Here is a 23,522-nt window from a genome sequence, read left to right on the forward strand (position 1 = left end):
TCACAACTCAAGAATTGCAGAGTAGGCAGCGCGGAGCCAGTCAGAGAATCTTTGCCTCCTTAACAGCCAAAGCCTTTAGGACGCAAAGTTATAAACATACTTTAAAGTCTCTTTCCAGCCCCAAAATTCCACTGTGCTGGGTGTGGGAACATTTTTATAACTGACAAGCAGCTTTTGGCAACCCCAGAGCTGGTGCTTCTGGACAAACCTCCACCCCTTACCTAAAAGGGCTGCTCCCTGGTGTGCTGGAATTGGGGCCTTGAGCCTGATCCAGCTTTGAGGGTCATGGAGGGAGCATCCCCCAGGCCCCTGGCCTCTGGTTCGCCAGCCCCAGAGTATTAGAATTTTGGTTGGAATCGGACAGAATGTCAGGCCTCCACTAGGGGGCGCCATGGCTCCAGCGGGGCCCAGGTGGTTTCAGGGCTCTGAGAGACAATCTCGGCAAGGGAATCAGCGGGGTCGCGGGTTGTGGGAGCCCCTGAGAGGGGCTCTCCGGGACGGGTGGATTCTGCAACCATTCAGGGAGGAGGGGGCTGGGGCTCCGTGGGATTCGGGGTAGCACAAATATCTGGGAGGGAAACTATGGCCTAGATGAAGTCTTAGGATGCCCAGTTCAGGGGCACTGCAGCCTCCAGTGGTCGCTTAGGGGGCCCTGGCCGGACCCAGTTTCAGGCGGCTCAGGTAGAGGAGGTCACTATCAAGGCTTCCGGGCTACGGGGGCGTGGTCCGGTATGGGGGCGTGGTCTCTGCTGGGCGGGGCGACGCGGAACCCGGGTGGCGGCAGCTGCGGCGGCAGGAAATCGGGGCCCGGCCCCGCCGGCGCGCGACCCCATCCCCATCCCGGTCCCCGCAGAGCGATCCCCGGGCCCAGACATGGACGCAGCAGAGCCGGGTAGGGGGTTGGGGATCCGGGAGGGGTCTCCCCCAACCATCCCCTGCTTCCTACATTGAGGGGACACGCTTGTCCCGCTCCGTCCCGAAAGCCAGGAGAGGAGTTCCTGAATGGGAAGGACCCAGGGATCCTCCATTGTGGGGAGCCCTATACCTGGAGGGGTTCGGGACGCCAGCCCTTGATTCCCCCTCCCGCTTTTGATCCCTTACCCCAGACGCCTGGGGGAGGGGGCCCAGGAAGGGGAAGTGGCTGCTTCTGCTTCTGATTTTTGTGATGGGGGCAGGGTGCTGAGGGAGAGGGCAACGCGGTAGGATCCCCACAGAGCTCCTCTATAGCCCTGGGGAGCCGGCAGTGCTGGTCTGGGCCCCCTAGGAGAGGGGGCAGGGGGGCAGCGGCAGAAATGTGGCAGGGTCCGACTTGGTGTTTCCGGCCGTCTTTGTGTCTGTGTTGTGTATGTGGAGTGTCATTCGGTCTTTATGTCCCTCATGGCTTCAGTCTCTCCATGTGTGTTTCTGCCTCAGGCTCTGCCTGGCTGTCCCTTGTGTATTTCCATCTGTCTCGCCTGGGTCCATGTGGTTCCATTGTGAGGCCGGCTCTCTTCTCGGAACAGCCTGGTTGCATCTGGGGCATCTGTTTTGTTGGTTTGCTTCTGGGTGCAGGCAGACCCAGGGTGTGGGTGTCTCTGTTCTCTGAGCAGCTGTCTCTGGTCTCTGGTGGTGTGTGAGTCCATCTGCCTGCCTCAAGTTGGCCCCAACCAAGCCCTCCTACTCCTCTCTTTCTCTCTCTCTTTCCCTTTCTCTTCCACCCCCTCCAAATGAGACTGGTTGAGGTGCCGTGGGTGGAGGGAGGCAGTGGTTAGCCCATGTATTACACTCCCCTCCCCCAGGGCTCCCCCCGGCTCCTGAGGGCAGGAAGAGGTACAGTGACATCTTCCGGAGCCTGGACAACCTCGAAATCTCACTGGGGAACGTGTGAGTCTGAGCCTGGATCGCCCCCAAATCCTGCCAAGATGCCCCAAGCCCCTAACCATTTAGGTGCCCTGAAGTCCCATTTGGAACCTGTAACATCTGGACCTACATACCTAATAACCAGAGAAATCTAGGATGGGAGCCTCCAAAATGCCTGGGTATCCCAAAAGTGTCCCCCTCAATAGACTGGAAATCCCCAAAGTGGTCCTAGAACCCTACATATTCTTGTAACCCCTTAATACATTTGCAATCCCTATAATCCCACTCTATGAACCCCAAAGTTACCAGGGGCCCTTCAGACCCTTTTTCAAGTCCCATTTTAAAAAAACTCACCTGATTCCCCCAAAACATCATTCTTCAGACCTCCTAGATACGAGAGATGCCACAGAGGTGATGTTTGCCACAAACAACCCTAAGGTCCCCAGCACCCCTTGGCAGGACAGACTGGGTGTAAGGTGGCATCCTGACACATCTTTATCCCCCAGGACCCTTGAGATGCTGGCTGGAGACCCTCCACTCTCAGAAGACCCAGAACCTGACAAGACCCCCACAGCCACTGCTGTGAGTGGGGAGTAGGGGAATAGGGAGGAAGGCCTCAGGCAGAGGGGGCCTTAGGAAGGCCAGGTCCCTGCCCTGTTTGCTTCTGAATACTGTCTCCCTCCCCCACAGACCAACGAAGCCAGCTGTTGGAGCGGCCCCTCCCCAGAGGGTCCCGTACCCCTCACAGGTAGGGGGGTCTGGAGGCCAGGACAGTGGGGACAGAAAGCAGTCTTTCCTTCAACAAATCACCACTGACCCCTTCTTCCATGCGAGGCATCGTTTAGGTTTTGGGAACATGGTAGTACACACAACAGATCTCAGTCCCAGCCCTCAGGGAGACCCCAGGCAGGGTGGAGGCTGAGGTAGGAGGTTCACTTGAAGCCAGGAATTCGTGACCATGCTGGGCAACAGTGAGACACCATCCCTACCAAAAGAAAAAAAAAATGTTTTAATTAGCTGGATGTGGTAGTGTGTGCCTGTAGTCCCAGCTACTTTGGAAGCTGAGGCTGGAGGACTGATTAAGCCTAGGACTTTGAGGCTGCAGTGAGATATGATCGTGCCACTGCACTGCAGCCTGGATGACAGAGCAAGACCCTGTCCAAAAAAATCAAACACAGGCTGGGTACAGTGGCTCACGCCTGTAATCCCCACACTTTGGGAGGCTGAGGCGGGCAGATCACCTGAGATTGGGAGTTCGAGACCACACTGACCATCATGGAGAGAGCTCGTCTCTACTAAAATTACAGAAAATTAGCCAGGCGTAGTGGTGCATGCCTGTAATCCCAGCTATTCAGGAGGCTGAGGCAGGAGAATCGCTTGAACCTGGGAGGCGGAGGTTGTGGTGAGCCGAAATCACGCCATTGCACTCTAGCCTGGGCAACAAGAGCAAAACACTGTCTCAAAAAAATAAATAAATAAAATCAAAAATCAAAACCAAAAAACAGTGAATCTGTAAAATTGCAACCAGGACAAGTGATCCCAAAGCAGCATTTGGGGAGCTGTGAGGCTGTAGGACAGGGGCCACTGGTCTGGTCTGGGGGCTTAGGGAAGACATCCATAGCAGACTAGGGTGCAAAGGTCAGAGGTCCATCCATTTTCCCCAGGGGAGGAACTGGACTTGCGGCTCATTCGAACCAAGGGGGGTGTGGACGCAGCCCTGGAATATGCCAAGACCTGGAGCCGCTATGCCAAGGAACTGCTTGCCTGGACTGAAAAGAGAGCCAGCTATGGTGAGGACCCCTTCCACCCAGCCCCAGGCACCAGGCAGTCCCCAGACCCCAGCTAGACCCAGAGCCCTGCTCTCTCTTCCCCCAGAGCTGGAGTTTGCTAAGAGCACCATGAAGATCGCCGAAGCTGGCAAGGTGTCCATTCAACAGCAGGTAGTCATCACTAGACCCCCCAGAGAGCCCAACCCCCACTAGAACCTCACCCTTGCCCCCTACAGATCTTCAGTATCCTCCTACACCACTCTGTCTCCCCCAGAGCCACATGCCTCTGCAGTACATCTACACCCTGTTTCTGGAGCATGATCTCAGCCTGGGAACCCTGGCCATGGAGACAGTGGCCCAGCAGAAAAGAGACTACTACCAGGTGAAGGGGCGGGACGGAATGTTACAGAGGGTACCCTGCTGTCCTTCCTCCCAGCAAGCTGGGAGGAAGGCACTACTACCAACATTGCCATTTCACTGATGAGGAAGCTGAGGCCCAGGGATGCTCGGGAACTTGCCCAAGGTTACCCAGCAAAGATTCAAGCTGGGCTTCCTGTGTAATTGCAAAACTTCACTTTACTTTTCTTCTTGAGACACAGTCTCTTGCTCTTTTGCCCAGGCTGGGGTGCAATGGTGCGATCTCAGCTCACTGCAACCTCCGCTTCCTGGATTCAAGCAATTCACCTGCCTCAGCCTCCTGAGTAGCTGGGATTACAGGCGCCTGCCACCACACCCGGCTAATTTTTGTATTTTTAGCAGAGATGGGGTTTCACCATGTTGGTCAGGCTGGTCTCCAACTCCTGACCTCAGGTAATCCACCTACCTTGGCCTCCCAAAGTGGTGGGATTACGGGTGTGAGCCACCACGCCCAGCCAAAAACTTCGTTTTTGTTTGTGGGGAGGGGCACGAGGTGCTGAGTATTCTCAGGAGGAAAGCCTTGGTGTCTCTGCTTCCAAGCAGAAAGGATGGGGTGACTTGAGACTTCTGGACACAGGGGTTAGGGAGAGCAGGTCTGGAGGAGACCCCAGGAGGAGAATACTGACTCAGAAAAGGGTCCAGCCAGGCACAGTGGCTCACGCCTGTAATCCCAGCACTTCTAGAGGCCAAGGAGGGAGGATTGCTTGAGCCCAGGAGTTTGAGACCAACCTGGGCAACACAGTGAGACCCCCCACTCCCATCTCTACAAAAAAAAAAAAAAGTTTTTTAATTAGCTGGGCCTGGTACACATGTCTGTAGTGCTAGCTACTAGGAGGCTGAGGCTGGAGGATTGCTTGAGGCCAGGAGTTCAACTAACCTGGGCAACACAGTGAGATCCCTGTCTTTATCTACCAAAAAAATTTTATTTATTTTATTTTATTTTATTTTGTTTTATTTTTTGAGACAGAGTCTCACTTTATCATCCAGGCTAGAGTGCAGTGGCATGATCTCAGCTCACTGCAACCTCCACCTCCCGGGTTCAAGCGATTCTCCTGCCTCAGCCTCCCAAGTAGCTGGGACCACAGGAGTGTGCCATCACATCTGTATAATTTTTGTGTTTTTGTAGAGACGGGGTTTCACCATGTTGGTCAGACTGGTCTCGAACTCAACTCCTGACCTCAGGTGATCTGCCCACTTTGGCCTCCCAAATGCTGGGATTAAAGGCATGAATGAACACACCTGGCTAACCAAAAAAAAAAAAAGAAATTGTTTTTTGAATTAACTAGGCCTAGTGCACATGCCTGTAGTCCTAACTAACTGAGAGGCTGAGGCAGGAGGATTGCTTGAACTCAAGAGTTCAAGTTCAGTGCTGCAGTGAGCCGTGATTGCCCACTTGCACTCCAGCCTGGGCAACAAGAGCAAAACTCTGTCTCAAAAAAAAAAAAAAAAAAAAAAAAGAGTCCAGAGGCGGCAAAGCACATGGTGCAGGAATGGAAGGACTGGGTGGCTGCTTCTGGGGTCGCCCTAAGGCAGCGTCTCCATCCCCATCCCCAACCCTTGCCAGCCCCTCGCCGCCAAACGGACTGAGATTGAGAAGTGGCGGAAGGAGTTCAAGGAGCAGTGGATGAAGGAACAGAAGCGGATGGTGAGGCTTGGAATGGGTGGAGGGGTAGGCTAAGAGAGAGGCCTGGACGCTGACGTTCTCCTCATCGATGATCCCCCAGAATGAGGCGGTGCAGGCACTGCGGCGCGCCCAGCTGCAGTATGTGCAACGCAGTGAGGACCTGCGGGCGCGCTCCCAGGGGTCCCCTGAGGACCCGTCCCCCCAGGCCTCGCCGGGACCTAGCAAGCAGCAGGAGCGGCGGCGGCGCTCGCGGGAGGAGGCCCAGGCCAAGGTGGGCACCCGGCCCCGAGCCTGTGTAGCGCTTTGGCTCCCCCTGCCCTCTGCTGTCGCCCACACGCGTCCCACCCCGCCCCTGGCCTCCGGTTTCCCCAGGCGCTGGAGGCCGAGACGCTGTACCAGGCCTGTGTCCGCGAGGCCAACGCGCGGCAGCAGGACCTGGAGATCGCCAAGCAGCGAATCGTGTCGCACGTGCGCAAGCTGGTGTTTCAGGGGGATGAAGTGCTGAGGCGGGTGAGGCCCATCTCCAAGGCCATTCCCCCCTCACCCCGTTGGGGCCCCGACTGAGTGCCCCACTCCTCGCCCCTAAGCCACCCTGGGAACACCAGGACTAGGCCATTTCCCTCGACAGCCAGTTCCCGCCCCCAGACCCATTGTCTCCGCTCCACCCCATGAGATCCTGTCCCCTGGATGACCAGCCCCTGCTCTGACCACGCCTGGGTCCCCTGGCCGACTGCCCTAGTTCCTAAGCCGCCCAGGTGCGTCCCAAACCCTGACCCCGCCCCAGCTCTGGCCCTGCCCCCAGGCTCCCAGGCCCCGCCCCTCCGCAACCTGGTGTCTCTACCCGGCAGGTGACCCTGGGTCTCTTTGGGCTGCGCGGCGCGCAGGCGGAGCAAGGCCCCCGTACCTTCGCGGCCCTGGCCGAGTGTTGTGTGCCGTTTGAGCCCGGCCAGCGCTACCAGGAGTTCGTAAGGGCGCTGCGGCCCGAGCCCCCGCCGCCCCCTCCGCCCGCCTTCTCTTTCCAGGAGTTCGTTCCCTCCGTGAACAGGTGGGTCACTGGAGCAGGGAGTTGGGAACGAGCCCTGGAATCGCGATGCCAGGCTGTTGGCACCGCAGGCTGGGTACTTGAGGTCAGAGAATGCAAAGCCTTAGTGGAATTTAGTACTCCAGGCTCTCGGGGGTCTTAGGAGGCTGAATGGGTTGTCCCAGTCCTAGGGGCAGGGGCAGGAGTTTGGGGCTACTGTACTGCAGGGGCCACAATACCCATGGGTGTCAGGGCCTGCAGACCCAAGTGCTTGGAGTTGGTACCTAGACACGATGCCTGGGTGCCATCACCACAGGCCAGTTTCCTGGGATTCAAACCTTCAAACCTCTGTTTTCTCAGCTCCCCTCTGGACATCAGAAAGAAGCTCTCTGGGCCTCTACCTCCAAGGCTAGATGAGAATTCAGCTGAGCCAGGCCCTTGGGAGGATCCGGGCACAGGCTGGCGCTGGCAAGGTGAGTGCAATGAGGGCCGGGTGGGAGTGGTGCCAGGAGTTCATTCTACCTACACATAGGTGGGCTACAGGAGTGGGGTTTGGGAGCAAGGGACCATCCTTATTGACCTGTCCCACCTAGGGACTCCAGGCCCCATTCCGGGCAGTGATGTGGACAGCGTGGGTGGCGGCAGCGAGTCTCGGTCCCTGGACTCTCCCACTTCCAGCCCAGGTAGGGATAGGACCTGGTCCTGACCCACACTCCACCTGTGACCATCCTCCAGCCCCTGGTCAAGCTCTGACCCTCAATCTTTATCATTTCACCTCTGACCTACTTGATACCCCTGACCTATTTCCTCAACCTCTTTTTTTATCTTTTTAAAAATTATTTATTTGTTTATTTGAGACAGAGTCTCATTCTGTCGCCCAGCCTGGAGTGCAGTGGCATGATCTCACTGCAACCTCCACCTCCCAGATTCAAGCGATTCTCCTGTCTCAGCCTCTGGAGTAGCTGGGATTATAGGTGTGTACCACCACACTGGCTAATTTTGTATTTTTAGTAGAGATGGGGTTTCACCATGTTGGCCAGGCTCGGGCACTCCTGGAAGGCCTCCAGGTGATCACTGCAGGTCTTCAAAGTGCAGGGATTACAGGTGTGTGCCACTCGCCCGGCCTTTTCTTTCTTTTCTTTTTTTTTTTTTTTTTTTTTTTTTGGGGAGCCGAGGTCTCGGCTCTGCCCTTGAGCTGGAGTGCAGTGGCGGGATCTCAGCTCACTGCAAGCTCCACCTCCCGAGGTTCCATAGCCATTCTCCTGCCTCAGCCTCTCGAGTAGCTGGGACTACGAAGCCGCCATCCTGCGCCCGGCTAGTTTTTGCATTTTTTAGTAGAGGCGGGGTTTCCCCGTGTTAAGCCAGGATGGTCTTGATCTCCTGACCTCGTGATCCACCGATCTCGGCCTCCCAAAGTGCTGGGATTACAGGCGTGAGCCACCATGCCCGGCCACTTTTTGAGGCGAGTCAGCTCCTGTCGCCAGGCTGGAGTGCAGTGGCTGGATCTCAGCTCACTGCAGCTCCCGACTCGGAGTTCACGCCATTCTCCTCCCTCAGCCTCGGTAGCTGGGACTACAGGCGCCGCCACCACGCCCGGCATATTTTGTATTTTTTGGTAAGGAGGCGGGGACACGTGTTAGCCAGGATGGTCTTGATCTCCTGACCTGCGTGATCCATGCATCAGCCTCCCAAAGTGCTGGGATTACAGGCGAGCCACGGCGCCCGGCCTTCTTTTTTTTTTTGAGACAGAGTCTTGCTCTGGCGCAGGCTGGAGTGCAGTGAGTGCAGTCTGGCTCACTGCAACCTCCGCCTCCCAGGTTCCAGCGATTCTTGTGCCTCAGCCTCCCGAGTAGCTGGGACTACAGGTGCCTGCCCCCATGCCTGGTTAATTTTTGTATTTTTAGTAGAGACAAGGTTTTGCCATGTTGGCCAGGCTGGTCTCAAACTCCTTGCCTCATGTGATCCTCCTGCCTCGGCTTCCCAAAGTGCTGGGATTACAGGCGTGAGCCACCGCGTCCGGCCTATTTCCTCAACCTCTTGATCCAGCTTATGAACCACACCCCAGGCTGCTGACCCAATTCTCCAACCCTTAACCACTGACCTGTCCAATCCCCCTCCTGACCTCTGACCCCTTAGGAATTAGTGGGTAGTTCTGGAAGCCCTAAAAACTAAGAGTGCCTCCACAGCCCAGGAATCTCCCATGATTCCTCTGACCCCAGGCGCTGGCACGAGGCAGCTGGTGAAGGCTTCGTCCACAGGCACTGAGTCCTCAGATGACTTTGAGGAGCGAGACCCTGGTGAGGCTGAAGCAGGGTAGGGCAAGATGGGACAGGGCAGGGCAGGAGGTGGACCAGGCACCCCTGACCCTGTCTCCCTGCAGACCTGGGAGATGGGCTGGAGAATGGGCTGGGCAGCCCCTTCAGGAAGTGGACGCTGTCCAGCGCGGCTCAGACCCACCGGCTGCGGCGACTGCGGGGCCCGGCCAAGTGCCGTGAATGCGAAGCCTTCATGGTCAGCGGGACGGAGTGTGAGGAGGTGTGGCCCGGGCTAATGACCAAATGACCTTTGCTGATCCCTGATCATCTCCCTGACCTGAGCTTCCTACAGCCTTTCTGCCCCCGGGACCCTAACCTGATGTCTCCCATGAGCCCCCATTCCTTGAGGATCCCTGTAACCTTCTCTTCCCCTACTGGTCCCTAATGACCTCCCTGTCCCTGTGACCTTCCCTGCAGTGCTTTCTGACCTGCCACAAGCGCTGCCTGGAGACTCTCCTGATCCTCTGTGGACACAGGCGGCTACCAGCACGGACACCCCTCTTTGGGGTCGACTTCCTGCAGCTACCCAGGGACTTCCCAGAGGAGGTACCCTTTGTGGTCACGAAGTGCACGGCTGAGATAGAACACCGTGCCCTGGATGTGCAGGTGCTGCCCTGACCCTTTATTATCCCCAGAAGTGACCTGACTGAATCAATGGCCTGATCACGAACCGGGCGTCTGTTTCTCACCCTCACCCTGCAGGGCATTTACCGGGTCAGCGGGTCCCGGGTCCGCGTGGAGCGGCTGTGCCAGGCTTTCGAGAATGGCCGAGCGTTGGTGGAGCTGTCGGGGAACTCGCCTCATGATGTCTCGAGTGTCCTCAAGCGATTTCTTCAGGAGGTGGGTGCTCAGGACACTGAGGGGAACGTGGGCAGGGGCCCTCCACAGCCCACCTACACTCGTGTTGCGCCCTCCGTTCCACCCCCAGCTCACCGACCCCGTGATCCCCTTCCACCTCTACGACGCCTTCATCTCTCTGGCTAAGACCTTGCATGCAGACCCTGGGGACGACCCTGGGACCCCCAGCCCCAGCCCTGAGGTTATCTGCTCGCTGAAGACCCTCTTGGTACAGCTGCCTGACTCTAACTACAACACCCTGCGGCACCTGGTGGCCCATCTGTTCAGGTGTGCATGGGTCCCTGAGCCTTGAAACACGACCCTCTTCCCTGGACATGCGACTACTGACTACCTTGGCTAACCCCTGACACTGACCTCTGGCCTTTGACCTGTGTTTTCTGAACTCTGAACCATAATCCATGATTCATAACCTTGGGTACTAATCCCTGACCTCCAGCTCTGGATATGTGGTTGCTGGTCTCAGACGACCTACACCTGTGACATGGGCAAGTCACCACTAGGCTGGCCTGTGGGTCCCACCCTTACCCTCAGACCAATGACCTTGCACCCTGTACCCTGACCTTTCTCTTCACACCATCCCCAGGGTGGCTGCACGGTTTATGGAAAACAAGATGTCTGCCAACAACCTGGGCATTGTGTTTGGGCCAACACTGCTGCGGCCGCCGGACAGCCCACGGGCAGCCGGTGCCATCCCTGTCACCTGCCTGCTGGACTCTGGGCATCAGGCCCAGCTTGTGGAGTTCCTCATTGTGCACTACGAGCAGATCTTTGGGATGGATGAGCTCCCCCAGGCCACTGAGCCCCCGCCCCAAGACTCCAGCCCAGCCCCTGGGCCCCTCACAGCCAGCTCCCAACCGCCACCCCTGGACCTTGACCCGGACTCCCAGCCCCCAGTCCTAGCCTCGGACCCTGGCCTGGACCCCGGCCCAGACCCCCAGCCCCACAGTGCCCTGGAGCAGCATCCCACAGCCACACCCACCGAGGTAGGAACCCACTGGGCCCACAGCCATGGAGAGGGCCTTATCTCTGTTCAATTCTCTTACCTTCTCTTTCATCTTCCTTCCTTTCCTTTAAAAATTTCCTTCATTCTCTTCCTCCCTTGCTCATTTAACTTGTGTTCATTCTGGAAGGAATAGTGAGGAATGAGCAGTGGGCAGTGATGATGTAACAAGAGGGAACAGCCCTGCACAGGTACTAACATGGGTGATCATTCATTCCTCCAACAGAATATTTATTTATTTTTAATTTATTTATTTTTTTGAGATGGAGTCTCGCTCTGTCACCCAGGCTGGAGTGCAGTGGCACGATTTCAGCTCACCGCAAGCTCTGCCTCCCAGGTTCACGCCATTCTCCTGCCTCACCCTCCCAAGTAGCTGGGACTACAGGTGCCTGCCACTGCACCCGGCTAATTTTTTTGTATTTTTAGTAGAGACGGGGTTTCACCGTGTTAGCCAGGATGGTCTCGATCTCCTGACCTCATGATCTGCCCGCCTCGGCCTCCCAAAGTGCTGGGATTACAGGAGTGAGCCACCGTGCCCAGCCCCAGAATATTTATTGAACACATACTATGGGTCAAGCATTGTCATAGGCACTGCAGATACATCCATGAGCTAAATATCCAAAGACCCTGCCCTCTCAGTGCCTGTGTTTCAGTGGGGAAAGACAAACCATAAACATGACACAGTCAGTTATCTGAAATGTGATGAGGTGATGATGATAAGGGTAATGGATCATGCAAAGGTGGAGTAATGGCCGGGCGTGGTGGTTCACGCCTGTAATCCCAGCACTTTGGGAGGCTGAGGCAGGCGGATCACCTGAGGTCAGGATTTCAAGACTAGCCCGACCAACAAAGAGAAATCTGTCTCTACTAAAAATACAAAAATTAGCCAGGTGTGGTGGTGTGTACCTGTAATCCCAGCCACTCAGGAGGCTGAGGCAGGAGAATCGCTTGAGCCCATGAAGCAGAGGTTGTAGTGAGCCGAGACCACGCCACTGCACTCTAGCCTGGGCAACAGAACAAGACTGCCTCAAAAAAATAAAAAAAAAAGTGGGGTAAGACACATGACACCAGGGAGCAGCACAGTGGGAGGTGGAGGGCAGTTTGTAGCACTAAGTAGGATGGTGGGGGCAGGTCTTAGAGAGCAGATGGACTTGAGCAAAGACTGGAAGGACGTGAAGGAGTGAGCTGGCCACATGGAGCTCAGATGAAGGGTGTTCCAGGCAAAGGGAACAGCCAGTGCAAAGGCCCCGAGGTAGGAGCGTGCCTGGTGTCTTAGGGCGCAGCCCCACCCTGTAATGAATGAGGGGAAGGTGGTATGAAGTGATACCAAAGAGGAGTGGGCCCAGGTGGCTCTGCCAGCTACCCCGACCTTGCATCTGCTATTCACAGGATGTGGACCACCACAGAGCACCTCCTATGCATAGGGCACAGACCACCACTGAATGCGCACCTGCTATGCAGGGGACACTATAGAGACTTCCTGTTGTCCTCTCCACAGTCCTGAGAGGTAGATAGTATTAGTGAAAATCCTTTACAGATGAAACAACGAAGGCTCTGAGCAGTTAATGACCCTAAAAGGGGACTGTAAGCAGTTGGAATCTTTTTTTTTTTTTTTTTTTTTTTGGAGACAGAATCTCACTGTGTCGCCCAACTGGAGTGCGGTGGTGCGATCTCGGCTCACCACAACCTCCGCCTCCTGGGTTCGAGCGATTCTCATGCCTCAGAGACAAGGTTTTGCCATGTTAGCCAGGCTGGTTTCAAACTCCTGACCTCAAGTAATCCACCCACCTCAGCCTCCTAAAGTGCTGCGATTATAGGCATGAGCCACCGCACCGGGCCGCAGTTGGAATCCTTTATTTTTTTAGACAGAGTTTCATTCTTGTTGCCCAAGTTGGAGTGCAATGGCACCTCCGCCTCCTGGGTTCAAGCGATTCTCTTGCCTCAGCCTACTGAGTAGCTGGGATTACAGGCATGCACCACTACACCCGGCTAATTTTTTTTGTATTTTTATTTTTATTTTTATTTATTTATTTTTTTTGAGACGGCGTCTCGCTCTGTCGCCCAGGCTGGAGTGCAGTGGCGCAATCTCGGCTCACTGCAAGCTCCGCCTCTCGAGTTTACGCCATTCTCCCGCTTCAGCCTCCCGAGTAGCTGGGACTACAGGCACCCGCCACCACGCCCAGCTAGTTTTTTGTATTTTTCTTTTTTTAGTAGAGACGGGGTTTCACCATGTTAGCCAGGATGGTCTTGATCTCCTGACCTCGTGATCCGCCCATCTCGGCCTCCCAAAGTGCTGGGATTACAGGCTTGAGCCACCGCGCCCAGCTTTGTATTTTTAGTAGAGACGAGGTTTTTCCATGTTGGTCAGGCTGGTCTCAAACTCCTCACCTCAGGTGATCCGCCCACCTCGGCCTCCCAAAGTGCTGGGATTACAGGCATGAGCCACCATGCCCGGCCTGGAATCTTTAATAAAGGTCACCAGTCTGGATCCAGAGCTCAGCTGTGAACCAGGAAGACAGCAGCACCCGCTGCTCTGGATTGCTAGAACAGTCCATGCCCAAGGCCTGTGCTGCTGGTATCTTGCTGCATCCACCATTCCTGAGAGCAAGGATCTATCCTGCAGCAGCCTGGAGCTGGGAAGCAGCTGCTGGTGAACTGTGGGTGTCTGAGAGCTGGAATGGCTCATGAAGTGCTCGGGACAGTGTCTGATGCGTAGACACTGCCAACCATTTAGCTAAGGATGGAACAGTAAGGTTGGTAAGGTTGCAGAGAGCAGCCCAGGATGGTAGTTCAGAGGTGCTATCTGGTCCTAATGTGGAGAGGGCTGAGCCACTCCCTGGGCTGGCTGTTTGCTAAAAAACGATTTTCCCACCCTCATGGAGCCCACGGTCCAGACTCAGTGAATGACACTGCTCTGTGCTGGAAGGGCAAGCAGTACACTTATTATTATTTTTGAGACGGAGTCTCATTCTGTTGCCTAGACTGGAGTGCAGGGGCATGATCTGAGCTCACTGCAATCTCCACCTCCCAGGTCCAAGTGATTCTCCTGCCTCAGCCTCCCTAGTAGCTGGGATTACAGGCATGCACCACCACACCCGGCTAAATTTTGTATTTCTAGTAGAGACGGGGTTTCACCATGTTGGCCAGGCTGATATCGAACTCCTGACCTCAGATAATCCACCAGTGTTGGGATTACAGGCATGCACCACTATGCCTGGCCAAGCAGTACGCTTATAAGGGCATCGTCTATCCCCAAACACCAAAACTGCAAAGGATGACAGGCGCACATTCAGTGCTGGTCCATGCCCTGTGCATAGGAGGAGTTCAGTGGTGGTCCATACCCAGTGCATAGTAGGTGCGAAGTCAGGGGTGGCTGGCAGAGCCACCTGAGCCCACTCCTCTTTGGTCTTACTTCCTACCACCCTTCCCTCATTCATTACAGGGTGGGGCTGCGTCCGAACACACCAGGCACGCTCCTACCTCAGGGCCTTTGCACTGGCTATTCCCTTTGCATGTGCAGGAACAAACCCTCAGCTCTCTAGGAATCTCAAAGAACTGAGATTTTAGTGTTGGGGTCGGTTTCTCCCTGCAGATCCCAACTCCACAGAGTGACCAGAGAGAGGACGTGGCTGAAGGCACCAAAGATGGGGGAGGGGAAGGTGAGTATGTTAGGGAGAGGCTCAGGAGTTCTGGGGGTGCCTTGGCCCCAGGGTGACTTGGCTAAAAGATGACTCCTGGGGGGGATATCCAGAGAACTTGGGGGTACTCTGCACTGACCACCCACCCCACACACAGTGTCCAGCCAAGGCCCAGAGGACTCACTCCTGGGGACACAGTCTCGTGGCCACTTCAGCCGCCAGCCAGTGAAGTATCCCCGGGGCGGTGTGAGGCCTGTAACCCACCAGCTGTCCAGTCTGGCCCTGGTGGCTTCCAAGCTGTGCGAGGAGACCCCCATCACATCAGTGCCCAGAGGGAGTTTGCGGGGGCGGGGGCCTAGCCCTGCAGCTGCCTCCCCTGAGGGCAGCCCCCTGCGCCGCACCCCGCTGCCCAAGCATTTTGAGATCACCCAGGAGACAGCCCGGCTACTCTCTAAACTGGACAGCGAGGCTGTGCCCAGGGCCACCTGCTGCCCGGACGTCCAGCCTGAGGAAGCCGAGGACCATCTCTGACCACCCTGGCACGCTAAATAAGGAAGAAGCCCAGATTGTGAAGACGGACGCAATCTCCCTACCTCCCACCACCTGGTGGCCAAACAGCCTGCCAGGAGTTCAATACTGGGAGAGGTCCAGAGGGTTCCTATAAGGAAAAACTATTTAATACATGGCCTATGGGAGGCCTAAAACCCTTTCGGGGGCAATGTCCTGGAATCCCCTAACTGGACACAGGTCACTGCCAAGCATCAGGGCCACTCAGGCTCAGAGGTCACTCAGGGTCAATACTCAGGGTCAATACAGGTTATGAGATCCTGGGGGTTCACCCTAGTCTCCCACCCCTGGGACAGGGGTGCTTTTGCTACTTTGGTTGTGATCACTCCCCCACACCTGCCTGCCCCCTTCGTGGACTCGAAGTGACCTTCCTGGAGGAGGTGGGCAGCTCAGACTCCACATCCTGGTGGTGCCTGGGGTCTGATGGCCTCTAATAAACTCTGTCCTGTATGCCCTTGGGTGCATCTCTGCTAGGGGAGAGGCCAGCACGGGCAGCACTCCTTTCCCCCGTTTTAACGATCACGGGAATCAAGACCTCTTTTTTTTTTTTTTTTTGAGACAGAGTCTTTCTCTGTCGCCCAGGCTGGAGTACAGTGGTGCAATCTCGGCTCACTGCAACCTCTGCCGCCCGCGTTCAAGCGATTCTCTTGCCTCAGCCTCCCGAGTAGCTGGGACTACAGGCGCACGCCACCACGCCCAGCTAATTTTTTTGTATTTTTAGTAGAGACGGGATTTCACCATGTTGGCCAGTATGGTTTCGATCTCCTGATCTCGTGATCCGCCCGCATCGGCCTCCCAAAATGCTGGGATTACAGGTGTGAGCCACTGCGCCTGGCCTCAAGGCCTCCTTCTTGCATCATCAAACACCCTGCAGCATCTACCTAAAGGCAGTTGGGGCTGGGCCGCAGCACCCGGCTGAGTCACGCCAGCCCGGCCCTCCCGGAGCTCTGCGTCCCGATCTGGTCCTGCATAATCAAATACAGTATAACAAAGTGCAGATAACCGGGACAATGGGGCTGTGTGCTCCGGACCGTGGGAGCCCGGGGCCGCCGCAGGGAGGCGGAGGGAGGAAGCCACAGGGCAGGGCAGGGCCGGGCTTTGCAGGGGGCAGCGCTGTCCCAGGGTGAGTGGTACGGGGGCGGGATTGCAAAACCCTAGCTTGCGCCCGATGATCAGCTGGGGCCGCAGGCGTGGGCCTCGCACAGGAGGCCGCGGCGCGCTGTAGCTGCGAGCTGGGAAAGCCGAGGATGGGCGGGGGTCCGGGCGGTGGGAGCCAAGTCGGATCAGGGAGTGGCTTGTAACTCGGCGGCCCATTGGACACGAAGAAGAGCGGGGTGGGGCTGGGAGGGTTGGGGGTCCGGAGAAGGGGCGCCGACCCAAGACCACCTGGAGCTCCGCCCGGGCTGCGCGGAGTCGCGGCGGGAATTTTGGGGTCGCCGGGTGACTCAGCCCCGCAGGCTCGAAACTGCGGGCGTGTGAGGTGTGCAGGGACCGGGGTGGGGGTCCCGCGCCGGAAATAGAGGCGACCGAGGGGCCGCGAGGCGGGGAGGAAATAGGGGGGCTGCGGTTCCGGGCGACACCGCCCCCGACGCGGCCGCGGAGGCGGGGCTCCCCCAGGTGGCGGGGCGGGACTCCCCCAGGTGGCAGGGGCGGGGCGCCGGGGAGACCCCGCCTCCCGCGCCCTCTCAGCAGCCCACGCAGGGCGCACCCGGACGCTCCACCGCTCCCGCCGCGGTCGCCGGGCCATGGGCCTCGAGCCCGCCCCGAACCCCCGCGAGCCCGCCTTATCTGCGGCGTGACGGGAGGCCCAGGTGAGGCCGGCACGGACGGGAGGCGGGCGGGTGCGGGCCTGGGCCCGGGGGAAGGGCGCGGCACGTGCCTGCGGGGCCAGGACGCAGCCCCCTGATCCCTTAACCCCCTACCCCTTCCCCAGTCTGGAGACGCCTGGAGGCCCGGCCAGCTGTCCCTTCCCCAACCGCTGTCTTTGTCCCGGAGACCGCCAGTGTCCTCCGTCCCACCCGGAACAGCCTATTGCCCCACCCGCTTGGGAAGCACTCGCGCCCAAATCCGGCAGACCAACTTCTGGGACCGACTCTCTGTCCACTCCGATCACCTCCACGCCTCGGCACCGCTCCCTCGCAGGGTCCTAGCAAGTGACCTCACTCTTGTGGGCACATGCTCCCGGGTCTCTGCTCCCCACACTGACTCCAGCACTTAAGTGACCCTCCCTCATCTCGTCCCGCAGCTCACACCCCTTTGTCTTGCCCTGACCCTCCTCTCCCTACAACCCAAACCGGGTCACACATTGGCGGCAGGTGGGCTGGGATTCGACCATAGATGGGTTTTGTTTCACTTCTTCTGGTTCAAAACCCTGTTGACTTGGGTTATGTCTTGACACAGGTCTTATTAGTAGGTAAGAAACAGCAGCTCCTCCACCCCCACCCCAGCCCCATGGAGCTTGCTTTTTCCAGGCTACCGTGGTCCTCACCACTGCCACTTTGCTCTGAAGCATCTGAATTCAAGACCCTTGTCCTTCCTTGTCCTCTGTAGCTGCCGCCCCTCTCTGTGTCCTTCCAAGAAGCGCCACATGCACTGATCTCTTGTGTCCCCAGATGGTCACCATGGGCCATTGCTACTACAACGAGACCATTGGCTTCTTCTATAACAACAGTGGCAAGGAGCTCAGCTCTCACTGGCGGCCCAAGGATGTGGTCGTGGTGGCACTGGGGCTGACCGTCAGCGTACTGGTGCTGCTCACCAATCTCCTGGTCATAGCAGCCATCGCCTCCAACCGCCGCTTCCACCAGCCCATCTACTACCTGCTAGGCAACCTGGCCGCCGCTGACCTCTTCGCGGGCGTGGCCTACCTCTTCCTCATGTTCCACACTGGTCCCCGCACAGCCCGACTTTCACTTGAGGGCTGGTTCCTGCGGCAGGGCTTGCTGGACACAAGCCTCACTGCGTCGGTGGCCACACTGCTGGCCATCGCTGTGGAGCGGCACCGCAGTGTGATGGCTGTGCAGCTGCACAGCCGTCTGCCCCGTGGCCGCGTGGTCATGCTCATTGTGGGCGTGTGGGTGGCTGCCCTGGGCCTGGGGCTGCTGCCCGCCCACTCCTGGCACTGCCTCTGTGCCCTGGACCGCTGCTCGCGCATGGCACCCCTGCTCAGCCGCTCCTATTTGGCTGTCTGGGCTCTGTCGAGCCTGCTTGTCTTCCTTCTCATGGTGGCTGTCTACACCCGCATTTTTACTATTCTACGTCTTGTTGGTGCGAAATCGCATGGCAGGCACGTCAGCTGCCACCAGCTACCGAGACCACGCTCTCAGCCACAATTCCAAGACTGTGGCCGTCATCATCCTGGGTGAGTGGGGCCCTCAGGGGGCAACAGGCACCCTGCTTCCCCCTGTCTCCCACAAGACACTTCGAAGCAATTAACAAAACAAGCTACCTGATAGAGGGTGATGGGGGGAAGACTTAGGTGGGGAATGTTCTCCAGGGAGGTGATATATGAGCAGAGGCCTGAATGCTGAGGATAGGAACAGAGAGAGTTCCAGGCAGAGGAAACGAAGGAAAAACCTAAAGGCAGTACCAGGCCAGAGCCTCTAAAGAGGAAAGTGGGCTTGTGAGGAGGAGAGTTCAGCAAGGCCTTAAGGGGCACAGACAGGAGTCATATTTTGAGTTTCGTGGGAAGCCCTTGAGAGTTTTTAGCAGTGCTGGCCGGGTGTGGTGGCTCACGCCTGTAATCCCAGCACTTTGGGAGGCTGAGGCGGGCCGATCAACTGAGGTTAGGAGTTGGCAACCAGCTTGACAACATGGGAGGCATTCTACTAAAATACAAAATTAGCCAGGTGAGGTGGAGTTTTTGAAACTCCGTCTCAAAAAAAAAAAAAAGTTTTTAGCAGTGCTAAGCCTGGTTTAACAAAAAGCCTTTAATTATTTTTTTTTTGTCGGCGGTAGCGGTGGCTCAAGCCTGTATCCCAGCACTTTGGGAGGCCGAGGCAGGCGGATCCCGCGAGGTCAGGAGATGAGAGACCATCCCTGGCTAACAAGGTGAAACCCGTCTCAGCCAAGGCCTAAAAAACTAGCGAGGCCCGGTGGCCGAGCCTCTGTAGTCCAGCTTCTCGGGGAGGCTGAGGCAGGAGAATGAAGCGTGAACCGGGGCCGGGCTTGCAGTGAGCTGAGATCCGGCCCTGCACTCCAGCCTGGGCGACAGAGCGAGACTCCGTCAAAAAAAAAAAAAAAAAATTATTTTTAATCTATGTATTTTTAAATTATTATTATTATTATTATTATTTTGAGACCCGAGTCTCCATCTCTGTCACAACAGGCTGGAGTGCAGTGGCACAATCTCGGCTCCTGCAACCTCGCCTCCCAGTTCAGTGATTCTCCTGCTTCCAGCCTCCTGAGTAGCTGGGACTACAGGTGCATGCCCTCACAGCCTGGCTAATTTTTTGTATTTTTGGTAGAGATGGGGTTTCCTGTATGTTGTGGATCTCGATCTCTTGACCTTGTCATCCGCCCGCCTTGGCCTCCCCAAAGTGCTGGTATTACAAGCATGAGCCACCGCACCAGCGCACTTAGGGCTGGAAATTTTTTTTTTTTTTTTTTTTGGAATGATGCCAGCTGTGTCTGCCCCAGGAGCTGGAGTGCAGTGGCTAGGATCTCAGCTCACTGGCTCGCCTCCCGGTTTCATGCCATTCTCCTGCCTCAGCCTCCCAAGTAGGTGGGACTACAGGCGCCTGCCACCTCACCAGTAGTTTTTGTATTTTTTAGTAGAGACCAGAGGGTTTCACCGTGTTAGCCAGGATGGTCTCGATCTTCTGACCTGCATTGATCCCGCCCGTCTCGGCCTCCCAAAGATGCTGGGATTACAGGCTTGAGCCACCGCGCCCAGCCTGAAATTTTTTTTTTTTTTAGAGACAGGGTCTTACTCTTGCCCAGGCTGGACTATAGTGGCTCCATCGTAGCTCACTGCAGCCTCGACCTTCAGGGCTCAGGCAATCCTCCCGCCTCAGCTTCCTGAGTAACTGGGACTACAGGCATGTGCCACCACACCTGGCTAATTTTTTATTTTTTGTAGAGATGAGGTCTCACTATATTGCCCAGGCTGGTCTGAAACTCCTGGCCTCAAGCGATTATCCTGCCTCAGCCTGTCAAATGCTTCAGTGAGGTATGATCATGCCACTGTACTCCAGCCTAGGTGATAGAAGGAGACCCTGTCTCAAAAAAACACACACAGGCCAGGCGCAGTGGCTCATGCCTGTAATCCCAACACTTTGGGAGGCCGAGGCAGGCGGATCATGAGGTCAGGAGATCGAGACCATCCTGGCCAACGTGGTGAAACCCCATCTCTACTAAAATTAAAAAAAAAAAAGCAGCTGGGCATGGTGGCGGGCACCTGTAGTCCCAGCTACTCTGGAGGCTGAGGCAGGGGAATCTCTTGAACCTGGGAGGCAGAGGTTGCAGTGAGCCAAGATTGCACCACTGCACTCTAGCCTGGCGACAGAGCAAGACTCCATCTCAAACACACACACACACACACACACACACGCGCACACACACACAAAATGTCCAGTGCCTTGGCCACTGTGTACCAATTAGCAAAGATGGCCCATCTTAGCGGGTCTTCCTGTCACACTGCAGAATCAGCAAAACAGGCAACTCTTGCACTGCAAACTGCACGGTTATTGTTTGAGCTCTGGAGACCTCTCCAACCCCAAACTGAGAGCTGTAGGTGCCGCGCCTCTGACAGCTTGCCCAGCTCACTTCCGCCTCTGTCCCACAGGGGCTTTCGTGGTCTGCTGGACACCAGGCCAGGTGGTACTGCTCCTAGATGGTTTGGGCTGCAAGTCCTGCAATGTCCTGGCTGTAGAAAAGTACTTCCTACTGTTGGCCGAGGCCAACTCACTGGTCAATGCTGCCGTGTACTCTTGCCGAGATGCTGAGATGCGCCGCACCTTCCGCCGCCTCCTCTGCTGTGCGTGCCTCCGCCGGTCCACCCGCGAGTCTGCCCACTATACATCCTCTGCCCAGGGAGGTGCCAGCACTCGCATCATGCTTCCCGAGAACGGCCACCCACTGATGGACTCCACCCTTTAGCTACCTTGAACTTCAGCGGTATGCAGCAAGCAACAAATCCACAGCCCCTGATGACTTGTGGGTGCTCCTGGCTCAACCCAACCAGCGGGACTGACTGACTGTCAGGCCAGGGTCTGGCATGGCACAGCACCACTGCCAGCCCTCCCCAGGCACACCACTCTGCCCAGGGAATGGGGGCTTGGGGTCATCTCCCACTGCCTGGAGGAGTCAGATGGGGCACAGGAATCTGGCTCTTCAGCCATCTCAGGTTTAGGGGGTTTGTAACAGACATTTTTCTGTTTTCACTGCGTATCCTTGGTAAGCCCTGTGGACTGTTCCTGCTGTGTGATGCTGAGGGTTTTAAGGTGGGGAGAGATGAGGGCTCTCTTGGGCCATGCTACCCAGTGTGACTGGGTAATGAGGACAGACTTGTGGATGTCCCATCCACCTGAGGCTGATTCTTTAGCAGCAGAGACTAAGGGATGCAGAGTGTGAGCTGGGAAAGGTTTGTGGCTCCTTGCAGCCTCCAGGGGCTGGTCTGTCTCTGTTAGAATTGAAGCAGTCCACTGGGAGGGGATGATACAAGGAGTAAACCTTTCTTTTCACTCTGAGGTCTCCAAAACATTTGTTGTTATCAATTCAGACAGTGTATCTCTCCATGTGTCCCGGAATTGTCTACCTTGGCCCAGGTCCAGCAAGGATCCTTCAACATGGTATCTCCTTGGCCCTGTGCTCCCTCTTCTTCAGTCTGGCTGGCTGTTATTCCATCTCTCTTTTTTTTTTTTTAGACAGAGTCTCACTTTGTAGCCCAGGCTGGAGAGCAATAGCACAATCTCGGCTCACTGCAACCTCCACCTCCCAGGTTCCAGATTCTCGTGCTTCAGGGGAAGCTGGGATTACAGGTACATGCCACCACATCCAGCTAATCTCTGTATTTGTATTTTTATTATTATTTATTTGTTTGTTTGTTTGTTTTTGAGAGGGAGCCTCACTCTGTCGCCCAGGCTGGAGTGCAGTGGCTTGATCTCGGCTCACTGCAACTTCTGCCTCCTGGGTTCAAGCGATTCTCCTGCCTCAGCTTCCCAAGTAGCTGGGTTACAGGCATCTGCCACCACACTCGGCTAATTTTTGTATTATAGTAGAGATGGTGTTTCACCATGTTGGCCAGGCTGGTCTTGAACTCCTGACCTTGAATGATCCACCCACCTCAGCCTCCCAAAGTGCTGGGATTACAGGTGTGAGCCACCGCATGCCTGGCTAATGTTTATATTTTTAATAGAGGTGGGATCCCACCATGTTGGTCAGGCTGGTCTCGAACTCTTGATCTCAAGAGATCCACCCATTCACCTTGGCCGCCCAAAGTGCTGGGATTATAGGCATGAGCCACCATGCCCAGCCCCTCTCTCTTATTGGGGTCTTGCATCTGTTCCCCTCTACCTCTGTTCTTTGTTTCCCCTGTCTGTTGCTCTGCCTCCATCTCACTGCCTGTCTACCTGTCTTTCTCTGCAGCTCAGGGTAGTGTCTGGACCCTATGAGCCCCCTCCCTCCCCACTGCCCTTTTGTTTGAGCCCTGATGGTTCAAGGTCATGTGCCCAGCCATTTCTATCCCATTGCCCATGACCTGCATTCACACTTCCAGCCACAGGTTGTAGGGTTCAGGTAGTGGGATGCAGGATTTGAGCATTACCATTTCTCAAGCTCCTCTGATGTGCCTGGCACACTGGTAAGCACTTTAGGTGATTTAAAAAAATTTTTTTTGAGACGGAGTGTGACTCTGTCCTCCAGGCTGGAGTGCAGTGTGCGATCTCGGCTCACTGCAACCTCTGCCCCCCAGGTTCAAGCGATTCTCCTGCCTCAGCCTCCTGAGTAGCTGGGATTACAGGTGCCTGCCACTGTGCCTGGCTAATTTTTGTATTTTTGGTAGAGACGGGGTTTCACTGTCTTGGCCAGGCTGGTCTTGAACTCCCGACCTCGTGATCCACCCTCCTCGGCCTCTCAAAGTGCTGGGATTACAAGCATGAGCCACTGTGCTGGGCATTTTTTTTTTTTTTTTTTTTTGAGGCAGAGTCTTGCTCTGTTGCCCAGGCTGGAGTGCAATGGCGCAATCTCGGCTCACTGCAACCTCTGCCTTCCAGGTTCAAGTGATTCTCCTGCATCAGCCTCCCGAGTAGCTGGGATTACAGGCGCCCACCACACCCAGCTAATTTTTATTTTTAGTAGAGATGGGGTTTCACGGTTTCACCATGTTGGCCAGGCTGGTCTTGAACTCCTGACCTCAGGTAATCTGCCACCTCAGCCTCCCAAAGTGCTGGGATTACAGCTGTGAGCCACCATGCCCAGCCTTAGATTCCTTATTATTTAATCACCTGCATCTTATGGCCCTATCTTGGCCCACT

The 23,522-nt window shown here is 56.2% G+C and overlaps 2 protein-coding genes across 4 annotated transcripts; both read left to right on the top strand.

Annotated features, from left to right (window-relative positions):
* The first annotated feature begins 743 nt into the window (after window positions 1–743).
* Window positions 744–21,737, top strand: GMIP (GEM interacting protein). 3 transcript variants are annotated; one of them, XM_003915232.5, is made up of 23 exons: window positions 744–892; window positions 1,779–1,863; window positions 2,346–2,421; window positions 2,530–2,587; window positions 3,504–3,629; window positions 3,715–3,779; window positions 3,883–3,990; window positions 5,590–5,670; window positions 5,750–5,920; window positions 6,022–6,159; window positions 6,498–6,694; window positions 7,031–7,143; window positions 7,264–7,353; window positions 8,890–8,967; window positions 9,051–9,205; window positions 9,403–9,591; window positions 9,688–9,825; window positions 9,914–10,110; window positions 10,427–10,826; window positions 14,436–14,502; window positions 14,639–16,859; window positions 16,982–18,409; window positions 20,834–21,737. In XM_003915232.5, exons 1-21 carry the CDS (start codon window positions 874–876, stop codon window positions 15,010–15,012), a joined length of 2,925 nt encoding a protein of 974 aa, XP_003915281.3. In that variant the 5' UTR covers window positions 744–873; the 3' UTR covers window positions 15,013–16,859; window positions 16,982–18,409; window positions 20,834–21,737. The 3 variants fall into 3 exon arrangements, with proteins under 3 accessions (XP_003915281.3, XP_003915282.3, XP_009192245.3); XM_003915233.5 differs by lacking the exon at window positions 8,890–8,967; XM_009193981.4 differs by lacking the exon at window positions 8,890–8,967 and having other exon boundaries at window positions 7,273–7,353.
* LPAR2 (lysophosphatidic acid receptor 2) lies at window positions 17,631–21,737 on the top strand. Its single transcript, XM_031659722.1, is given in 3 exon segments — window positions 17,631–18,349; window positions 18,351–18,409; window positions 20,834–21,737. Coding segments are annotated over 3 exon segments (1,062 nt in total). The 5' UTR covers window positions 17,631–17,660; the 3' UTR covers window positions 21,148–21,737.
* Window positions 21,738–23,522: the final 1,785 nt, after the last annotated feature.

Source organism: Papio anubis, chromosome 20 (assembly GCF_008728515.1).
Source record: "Papio anubis isolate 15944 chromosome 20, Panubis1.0, whole genome shotgun sequence".
Classification (NCBI taxonomy): Eukaryota; Metazoa; Chordata; class Mammalia; order Primates; family Cercopithecidae; genus Papio; species Papio anubis.